The sequence below is a fragment of the Vombatus ursinus genome, unplaced genomic scaffold (genome assembly GCF_900497805.2).
Source record: "Vombatus ursinus unplaced genomic scaffold, bare-nosed wombat genome assembly UNPS02014946.1, whole genome shotgun sequence".
In the NCBI taxonomy this organism is placed as follows: Eukaryota; Metazoa; Chordata; class Mammalia; order Diprotodontia; family Vombatidae; genus Vombatus; species Vombatus ursinus.
The window spans coordinates 1,070,280-1,081,701 of NW_020954724.1; the positions used below are offsets into that span (position 1 = coordinate 1,070,280).

At 36.8% G+C, this 11,422-nt stretch overlaps 1 protein-coding gene across 1 annotated transcript; it reads left to right on the forward strand.

Annotated features, from left to right (window-relative positions):
• The first annotated feature begins 219 nt into the window (after positions 1-219).
• Positions 220-9,557, forward strand: CAV2 (caveolin 2). Its single transcript, XM_027845010.1, has 3 exons — positions 220-463; positions 921-1,108; positions 7,838-9,557. Exons 1-3 carry the CDS (start codon positions 314-316, stop codon positions 7,986-7,988), a joined length of 489 nt encoding a protein of 162 aa, XP_027700811.1. The 5' UTR covers positions 220-313; the 3' UTR covers positions 7,989-9,557.
• The last annotated feature ends 1,865 nt before the right edge of the window (positions 9,558-11,422 follow it).

Below are 11,422 nucleotides of genomic sequence, written 5' to 3' on the forward strand. Positions count from 1 at the left end.
GGCAAAGGAGGGAGCCGGGCTGGGGAGGTGGAGGGGCATCCGAGAGGGTGCAGGAGGACCTGGGGCCTTTCCCCCTCTCTCTCACTCTGTCTCTGTCCCTCCTCCAGTGGCTCACCCGGGTGCAGGGCGGGGCTCCGGGACAGCCCAGCGGGAAGCCAGGAGGGGGCAAAGCGGCCGCCGCCCTCCCAGGACCAGGCTGGGTGGAAAGAGAAAGGGGGAGGAAAAGGGAAGGCTGGGGCCGCAGCTCGGGGGGCCGCAGCTCGGAGATCCGCAGCGCCCTGGAGCCAGGGCACACCAGGCAGGGAGAGTAGCAATGGGGCTGGAGACCGAGAAGGCGGACGCCCAGATCTACATGGACGAGGATTCCTACAGCCGCAACAGCGGTCCCGACTACCCCGAGCCCGAGAAATGCGTGAAGTCCATCCAGGATCGCGATCCACGGGGCCTCAACACGCATCTGAAGGTGGCAAGCGGTGGGAGGACAGGGGCAGGGGCAGGGGCAGGGGCAGGGGCAGGGGGATGGGGGGAAGAAGGAGGGCTGGGAGAGTGAGAGGAGAGAGAGAGAGAGAGAGAGAGCCGGGGTTTTGGCTCCTGATGAAGTTGCAAAAAGTTTCAACAGCGTCCAGGGGTGGACAAGAGACTGAGAAGGTCCAGCGGGAGGAGACAAGTGGTCGCTGACCGAGGCAGAGATGGTGACTCTCGTGGCTCTTACCCCATTCTCCAGTTTTAAAAAAGAGAAAAGGAAGAACAGGCATGGGATAACTTTTGTAGCCAAACTCTGACTTCTATCCTAAGATGGGGACTTTCTTTCTATACATCTCCAGGTCTCCCTACTCTCACTCCCCGACCCCAACCCCACCTTCTTGTGCCCAAGTGAGGGGCTTGTAAGGGTTTAATGAGGGTGTCTCTTGTTTCCCCAGCTGGGCTTTGAGGATGTGATTGCGGAGCCGGAGTCGGCCCACAGTTTTGATAAAGTTTGGATCTGCAGCCATGCCCTCTTTGAAGTCAGCAAGTACCTGATCTACAAGGTCCTAACTGTGCTTCTGGCTATCCCGTTGGCCTTTGTGGCAGGAATTTTCTTTGCAACTCTCAGCTGCCTGCACATCTGGTGAGAACCCTTTCCGCCTCAGTGCTGTTTGCTGAAACCTTAGGGGAGTCCCTTTCCCACCTGCTCCGCCCCTCCCCGCCGTGGGCCCAACTAGACTAAGGGGTGCAACATATTTGCTCTCATAGTGTGAACTGGTAGTTTAAAAAGAACACTCTAGACTAGAATTCTGAGGCAGGATCTTAGAAGATCTTAAGTGATGTGATTTGTAGTACCAGTACTGACCTGGAAAGGGGGTGTGACAGCAACCTTTGGGTGGCGGCTGGAGGTGCAGTGGGCAGAGGCCATGCTTCCTGCCACATGCCTCTGTTGGGCAAATTTACAGAGCCATGTTGGAACTTGTAGACAGGGTTCTAGTCCTGACTCTTCTATCATTAGCCTTTTTTTCCCCCACTCACCACCCAAACCTCCCCCCCCCAAAAAAAATTGCTCTAGAAAGACTCTGGTGACAGGAATTATACCCAGGTGTCTGAATCCAATTAAGCAATGCTTTCTGGAATAATTATAGTAAGGAGTAGATGGGCATAGTAAGAAGAGAAACTTTGTCAGACAAGGGACCCATCCATCATGACGACAAATGATGACAACAAGCTCTGGCAAAATGAAAGTCTCTCTTCTCCATCCTGCCCTCAATACTTTTCAACTATAATACATCAAAGGGAGAAAAAACTGGGTAAGAAAGAAAAGAACATGGTGGTCCATTGGACATGAGTAGAATGAGGGGATACCCTTATTCACATTCATGTTATTTCTGCATCACAAAATCAGGTGTTTTTTTTTTTTTAATCTCCTTTAAAAGAAACCAACCAGCAAGAGGGGGAAATGCATTTTACCTAGAGGGAAAATATTTCTAAGTATCTACTTCGTGCTGAGGGAAAATAATTCCAAGAGATTCTGTCTCTGCATTTCAAACGTTATCAGAAAAGGGCTGGTGTACAAAGGGCTTTTTTTTTTTTCAGAACAACCCTGTGAGGTTAGAAGTGATTGATGGTCTAAAACTGGCAGCAAGAAAATGTAACCTAAGCAGAACCCTTCCATCTGAGGTGGTCTGGTCTCATCAATATGTTTAACTACTAAGTATGATCTCATCAGAAAACAGTTGCTGCTTTACACTTTGCTTTTTAAATATAGTACCACTGTGCTTGTTTTTCACTCTTTTAGCAAAACAGGTGATGAATGTTAAACATGTTAGAACCCACCCCACTGCATCTCTGTGTGATGATATAAGTTGTTTGAAGCTAAGAAGTGGAAAACCTCAGATGGAAACTGAAGTTTGGCCTTTCAGGTTGACGTTGCATGGATACTCATAATACTGTGCTTGCCTCAATAGCAAGAGAATTTCCAAACACACTTATAAGATATTAACGCCACAAATAGAGAATTTTTTGAGATGTTCTCTGTGCTCTTTGTCAAGTTACGTAGTACTGCGTACTACTACAGTGTGCTCAAGGTTCAGGGGCACAGAATATCATAAACAGTTTCTAAAGTATTACAACTAGACACAATGTCAGCCTATCTCCTTCCTTCCCTTCCCTTCCCTTCGTAATTTGAATTTTAATGGTCTGTAAAGAACACTGATTCATTTGGCTCACTAAGGTTCTTTTTTAGGGAATTTAGCTTTGTAGCACTCCAAAGTCTCTAAGGAGATGAAAAACTAGTCTTGTATGAAGGAATGGATTCAGAAAAATGTATGAATTTTCCTGGTTATCAAGGAAATACATACCTGGTGGAAACTTTTTGGAAGTCTGATATTAGCTCACAAATTTATTTGCTCAGTTAAAATACTATGGAATGACAGAAACATTCACCAAAGTCAACACAGTATAAAATTATGTCTATAACTTGGGGTATAATTTCATGCTACTCCTTTAACCTCTCAGTTAGTTAATCCCCCCTATAAAATGTGAATAATAATAAAATTACTACATAGACTACTGTGAAATATTACTTTATGGAGCATTTTGCAAATATAAATTGCGGAAGTTATTTAACAATGAAGAGAAGCTTTGTACAAAGCTTTTGTGGCAGAGATGAAATAAGTTAAATGGTGGAAAGTTGTAAATAAAAATGTAATTAGCCAAATGATGCTTCTCTACACCTGGTTAGCCTGCAAAAGGGATTATTGTTTTATTCATGAGTCATCCTACCAGTTTTTAGCCCTGTAATATGTATTATTTAAATAGTCTGTTTTTTAAATTATGTGCATATGAGGCATTAATATTTAATTCTGCCATACATCTGTCATCAGGCAGCTGTGATTGAAAGTAAAGGGAGTAATTTCAAAAAATTGTTTAAAGGTTAGTTCACACTCAGAAAAAATGGCTTCATTATTAATGACTTACATTACCATCACACGATGCCTATCTGTACTCCAGTATCTGAAGCTAGACCAAAGGAAGACATTGGGAAAGAAAACAAATATAGATATATTTCAGCTAGTTTACCAAGAGAATGGTTCCTGCAGGCTGGGATGATAAGCAATAATGGAAGCTAGAGCTAAGACACAACTAACCTGATTTAAAAAAAAAAGATTTTCCTTTTATATGGTTAAAATTATGCCTATGAGGCCAAGGTCAAAAGCACAGTTCATTCTTACCTAGGCCAGTTAACTTTTCTTGATAATATGCCACAGGATAAGTCAGGCAATCCACCTTGCAAGTGCATGTCATTGGCCATAAGGAAACTAAAATTTCTCAGAGGATGGCTAGATTATTGAAAATTCATCACTACTTCTGGTCAACTCAAATCTATACTTATTAATAGTCACATAGCAACATCATCTTCATGTCTAGACAAGAACACATTATCCATTCTAAGTCTAGTTCTTGTTTGGCTAAAATGGTTGCCAAAATTAATGAGCTTGAACAGAGCTTTTGGTGAGCTCTAGTTGATTTGGCTACTTTGAGGGAAACCATTTTGGGGGGCTGAAAATTAAAATTAGTTTGAAATTTGGGAAATATTGAAACTGTGACATTCAAAATCAGAAAATATTAGCTTTCCAAAAATAAGACAATACATATACACCCTATAAACAACAGCCCTCAGGTACAGTATGCTCTATATTGATGAACTAGAAAGTTAAAATTTGTTGTGTGACCCTAACTTCTGTGTAGTTTGGTGGAAAGATATATGCTATGGGCAGAGGTAGGTCCCTAGACAACAGGGAAGTGTCAAGCTCATACTGTACAATTTAATTGTGATGCTGATTGATCTATCTTGTAGGTTACCAGTTGGAAGTTGTTAATGTATCATTTTTCACTATTGATTGATTTAGAAATCAACAAGTATTTCTTGAGTGCTTACCATATGACAAGTCAAATAAACTAGCATTGTGCCAGTCACTATACTGGATATATAAATAAAGGCAACAACAATTCCTACCCGCAAGGAGCCTGCATTCTAGTGGGGAGACAACATGTAAATAGTTGTACATAGAAAATATGTACAAAGTAGATAGAAGGTGACGTTAAAGGGGAAGGTCTAGAGTCTTGAGGAACTAGGTAAGTCCTCCAGAAGATAGCGTTGAATTGACAAATACGCTTAATTTTTGTGAATAATGAAAATAGCATCTTTCTGGTGCTAAATAAACACTATTCATGATAGCCAGGTTTGTGTTGGTGTTTCCCATTCACATTTTAATACTTAAGTGATTTGCCCAAGGCCACACAGTAAGTGAATAATGTACTGGGATCAGACGTCAAGAGTTCCCAACATCAAGTCTTTTATTCATACTACCTAGTTCTGACATTACCCCGTAATTAATTGTCCCATGTAATTGCTTACAGTGTTTACTACCTTGGTAGATTGCAAGTTGAATTTGGGTTGTATAGATAGGCAAACTAAACGGCTCATATCAAAAGATAAAATATATGAATTCTTTGGAAAATTGTCAGTTTTTCAAGTATCTTATGCTATATAGAACTTGCTAAAGATTTACCAAGATCCACCTCACTCTCCTTTGCAATGGAATAAGCCTTGCATTTAATATTAGCACATTTAGTATTACCGCAATAGCCCATGGTTACTAGCCATCACGCATATGCTAACACAACAAGGAGTTCAGAAATACCTATGTGCTCAAGGAGTATGGCAACCAAAATGAAGGCTAATTAAGAGTTTATTTTTTAAAAAGTGGTCCAAAGTTGGAAAAATAAGTAATTGCAATCATACTGGAAAAAATGAACAGCATATAATAAGATTAGTTAAAGCATAACCTAGTTTTTCAGGTATATAATAATTTAATACTAGAGTAATGCTTAGCATTTATGTAATGCTTAAGACGTATTTAGGGATTAATATTTTAAGCTATTTGAAATGATTGCTTTACACATTTCTTCAAGGTAGGTCAGTATAATAATAATAATAATTATTATTATTATTATTATTACATATGCAAAATGGAGTAATACCTAATGTCAAGATAGCACACTCAATTCAACAAACATTTATTGAACACTTAATTGAAAGGCACCTTGCTGGATTTTATTTGCTGTAAATCCTTTAGTCTTGTACCAATTTTTTTTCCCTTTTTCTGGCCTCTAATTGTAGTTAAATAAGGAACAAAAACATTTCACATTTATCTAGGGGAGAACATTCATATGCTTTATTATGATACATTGCCTGTTCAGTTAGTATTTATCAAGTACCAGCAAAATGTAAGACACTGTATGATGCTGGCAGTACAAAGGCAAAGTACATTCTGTGTGGTTTGTTTTCTTGTTTCATAAAGAGAGAAAGAGACAGAATTTTATTTTTTCAAGTCGATGTTTTATTTTGATTTTCAAATTCTCTTCCACTCTCTGGGATTCCCTCGCCCATTGAGAAGGTAAGCAGTAGGGCACCCAGTATAATTGAAGTCATGTAAAATATATTTCCTTATTAGCCATATTGGGGGGAAAAAAAGCAGGCAAAAATAAAGAAAGTAAAAAAATATGCTTCAATCTGAGCTCAGAGTTCATCAGTTCTCTCTTTGGAGGTGGATAGAGTTTTTCATTATGAGTACTTTAGAACTGTTGTGGATCGTTGTTTTGATCCAAATAGATAAGTCTTTAACAGTTTATCATTATTACAATACCGCTGTTACTGTATATAATGTTTCTGTAGTTCTGCTCTCTTCACTTTGCAGCAGTTCAAATGAATCTTCCCAGATTTTTCTGAACCCATCCCCCTACTCATTTCTTATAACACAATAGTATTCCATCACAATCCTATATATCACAGCTTGTTAAGAGTTTTAGAAAATGAATCTTTTTTTAAGTTCTGCTGGCTTCACTGATCATGTCTTATAGACAAATAAGCCAAATGTTGAGGAATGGAATCAGTACCTGTCACAGCTAATCGTGTTATATCAAGCTTGTGTATGGTTATATTTGCAGGGTAGTTGGAAGATGATGTTTTCTGGAGACAGGGAGCAATGAGCTACATTATTAAGGGGTAACATAATATTTTTCACAATCACTCTTGATTCATTATTATCATGGAGCCCAATGGAAGGTCATTAATAAACATACTTTAGATAGAATCTGATATTTGAATTTTTACGTTTAAAATTTTTTTAGTGAACATTTGTGTTGCTTTGTGTTAGAGAGCTAAACAAAATTGCCAATTAAAAATGCAGAAGGCTAAAATTATCGGCGTATTTAGCTACTTTGGAAGATACATCCATAAACCAGAGGGAAGTTTTCTTGCATTAGTTCTTTAAAAGTTTAGCACTGAAGTTAGGATACCCAATATACTTGAATAGATCCATGAATTACATAGGTTCAGTATGCTTACTCTTCCCAATATAGATCAAAATCTTTTTTACACTTTCCCATCTTGTACCTTTCTTACCTATCTTTTTTCCATAAATCCTTCATAGAAGATCTACCCAATGCATTGGAAGTCTTGCTTCTCAAATCTTAAAATCTCAAGGGCACCAAGGTACCACCTGAGTGGTCTCTCTGTTGCCTCTCTTTCTTATTAAATGACCAGCCCATTTCCTTTTCTCATCACAAATCTCTTTCATGATACTTCTGTCATATACATATACACTTGTAATATACATATTAAATAACTAGTAATATGCTGTGTACCCACCAACTGGCTTTCCATTGGCCTTTAAGTAATTCATACTTTGATGCTTATAAGATCATGGCATTCTATGATTCGGGACCATATGGCATCACCAGAGGCATATTGGTGTTAAGAGAGTGGACTTTTGTGATAGCAAACAGTTTAGTATTATTTAAAGAACTACACCATTTCCCAAATGTTATCCATTCTAATTTCCTTCCACTACTTTATCCTGGAGTTAATTCATTGTCTATCTATAGCTCCTGTTCAAAATAGAAATACCTATATAGACGGAACAACTCAATAGGCTACCCATTCAGTTGTATGATATAATCTAGGCAATATGTAGTTTTCCTTCTCTTATGTTCTTGAGTATAACTTAGTAAATGTCATTATTTAAAAAGTAAAATATATAAAAGTTAACATGCTTTGTGGGTATTTTGTTGCTATTACACATATAGTTATAGATATAGCTATAGATATGGATATATAGATATACATAGATATATACAAAGATATAACTATTAAAGGAACAAATTTATCACTCTTTTTTAAACCTACAGTGAAGATTTATTTGAATTCTTATCTGTTCTGTTTTGTGAATGCATAATAATCAGTGGGTATATTTGGTAACCTATTTTACACTAATATGTCTTAAACTATTTGCTTACATTCTAGGTTTGTGGTGCCTTTTGTAAAGACCTGTTTAATGGTCCTGCCGTCAGTGCAGACAGTATGGAAGAGCATTACAGATGTTCTCATTGCTCCCGTGTGTAAAAGCATGGGACTCATCTTTTCTTCAGTCAGCCTGAGACTAGGTCCTGAGTGAATGATATGAACCCTGCTGCTGGAAACCAACTATACTTCAATACTTTAGGTTGCTATAACATAGAAGCACTACTGTTCATTTCTAAACTGTTCTATTTAAGATGATTGTTTATTTTTTAAAGGGGAGCAAATGTATTTGGGACTTTAAAAATTGAAATTAATTTCTCCCTGAGTAATAGTTTCACAATTTATTAGCCATGTAGTTCATATCCAGCATTTTATACCAGAGTAATACAAATGGTTGGAAACAACTACTTTTAATGGAATACAATTTTTATTTTAGGACAGAAGTTTATATTTTTTGCAATCATTAATTTGAACTATGAGCAATATAGTTGAAATATTTACATATATATTTCTCAAAAAGTCATGGCAGTCAGAGACAGACTATAAAATTATAATGTAGAAACTACAGAAGCACAAGCAGGTTGTGATGTATACTACAGTAACACAAGAACATGTAAATGTGAAAAATAGATCCATGGAAAGGATGAGAGGGAGCATGGTGTGTGGAATATGCACTTCAAGTAGACCCAAGTTCAAAGTTGCCTCTGCTGTTTGCTACTCAAATAACTTTGGGCAAGACACTGACCCTCTCTGAGCCTCAGCTTCCTCATCTAAAAATGAGAATTGAATCAGATGATCTCTGATGCCTTTTTAAGCTGTCATATGATCCTATAATTACATCCCTTAAAATAAGTTGTTACCTAATTTGGGGGATTATTCTTTAACCTGCTGCCCTATTTAAGAAGAGGTTCTATTTTATTGTATATTTTGTACTTAATGTAAATGTTGCTCTATCAATTTTCCATAAAGCACTTTGATTGTTATTTGTAATCTTATAGAGTTATGAAGCTGAATGGAGTCATCCATATGTGAATCACAAAAATAAAGAAAGAAATTTAGATGAGGGAGATTGCACTGAAATGCTTATATAAAGCATATATTTTTCTTTAAGAATTTAATATTAAAGGTTAGCATAAAATGCTTTCTTATTGGACAATGTAGGGAAAAAACCTGAAATACGTTTTATGAGTAATGCTTATAGTAAATACAGATCGCAATAAATCCTACATAATCATTACAAGTCATGATATAATATTTAAAATAATCTATGCCCAAACAATACTTTCTTTCTTATATTCAGTCACTAAAAAAAAGCGTTATCTCTTGATTTCAGACACTAAACTTATATTTGACATTCCTATTCCCTATTCATTATTCCTTTAAGTGACTATGGTGCTGTTTGAAATACATTTTGTTTTGCTGTATAAATTTATCATAAAAAAGCAATTTGTACTGCACTTAACTATTGCTGCACTTCTTCTTTGACCAGAATGACGCACATATACAGTAGTACATGAGGGTTGCATGGATTATCTACTGAGGTATGTGCTGCTGAGTTTCATATGCACATCAGCAAGTTACAACAATGAGTATTTTGTGATATGTAATACAAAATGGAACAAGGAACCATTTGATGGCACAGTAAACAGAGTGCTGAGTCTGGAGTCAGGACGACCTGAGTTCAAATCTAGCCTTTGACACATACTCACTATGTGATTTTGGGCAGGTTACCCTGCCTCAGTTACCTCAAATGGGGATAATAACAGCACCTACCTTGCAGGGTTGTTGCAAGGATCAAATGAGATAATTTTTGTAAAGTGCTTAGCATAGTGCCTGGCACAGAGTTGGCGCTATAAAAATGCTTATTCCCTTCTCCCTTATTACTTGGAAACTAGGTAGCTCCACTTTAATGCGAAAGTTTAGAGGGGAAATACTTTCATTCCAAAATGACAGGAATATTGGAGGCATATGTAATGTGACTGATTTTCTCATTAAAAGCACAAAAAGCCAGAACCTATGTAAGGAGGTCACTACAGTCTGTAGTCTCTTCTTTAGGACAGTAGCCTTGACTCTTCTTATTTTAAGGCTCTATAGGGTGTTCCAGAAATTTTAGTGCAGTTTTCAACTTTAATGGCTTAAAACTGCAGTAAGACTTCTGGAATACCTTATATTTTTCTTATTCTTTTTTAAGGTGAGGCAACATAATGTGATAGAGAGCTGTCCTTGAAGTCGGGAAGACCTAAGTTCAAATCTTGTCTGTAACAGATATCTGGATGTGTGCTCTTAGGCAAGTTTTGTAACCTCCGTTTCTTGAGAAACTCTCTTAAGACTTTTAAGTTGCAGGATAGTTGCTGATCTATATTAGTCAAGAGGGTGTTTCCATATTAGAGAACTCCTTATACTAATGGAATCACAGACAGAGACAATTTTTTAAAACAAACCCAATAGTGACAAAAATCTTTATCCTTCAAGGGTCATTTTGGCTTTTTCAGGCAATCAGAATAGTTTGGAGCCATGTTTACTAAATATAGCTGACTCGTACTATTTGGGGTTAAAAGCAAATGGTAATTATAAAGATGAAACACTGCATTTATTATATGGTTCTTAAATTGACTTTTAAGGCAATTCTAGATAGGTTTTATAGTGGATAGAGCCTTGGTCTTGTAGTGAGGAAGAATTGAGTTCAAATCATGAACATGAATTCAAATTAAAATCAGAAATGATGTTCAGGTTGACCCTGGGCAAGTCATTTACCCCATTTTAGCCTCTGCTTCCACATCTGTAAAATGTGGAGATTGGACTCAGTGACCTCTAAAATCTCTTCCAGTTCTACATTTGTGATCTCTGATTCAGAAGAGATCTAAAAATATGTTGGACAATGGCAACATTACTGGTATATGTGACTCATTCAAAGTCAATGCACACACACATAAACATTCTCATATTTTTTAAAGTTTTTTCACTTTAAAATCAGAACTGAAAATGCCTCAGAATTTGTTTGGAAATACTAAATAATCTAATTGGAAACAAGTAAATATATTCACATTTGCCTTGCTCAGATATTTAACTTAATTATTATAAATCATGATGCTTTTCTATTCTTTCAGATAGTTATTTGGAAAATTTCTTTTTTTTTTTAACTAATCACCACAGTAGAGATTTGTAATAGGATTACATTTGGACACACTGATTAACAACCTAATTATCAAATGGAGTAGCACAATTCCTGTTTCTAATAGCTTTAATTACTTCCAAAGGATAGTATATTGGAGTTTTTTGTTTAGTACTGTATTTTATGGAAATGAGGTAGATTTTTTTAATGTGAGTCAAGGCACTATGCTGTCCATAATAAACTTTTTAAAACTCAAAAACTGTGTTGACTAATTTTGTTGGTGTTAGTAGTAAGTTTATCAACAGAAAATTTTTTGATTGAAAATAACATAAGTGGGAAAATATATGTATATACATAGATATAGTAGATAATTTTAGAGCTGTTACTTTTCAAATAGAAAGGGATTACCATTGAATTCAATTTCCCAATTAGAATGTATTTGGTAGGTATACATTTGCAACCACTAAATGAATGGT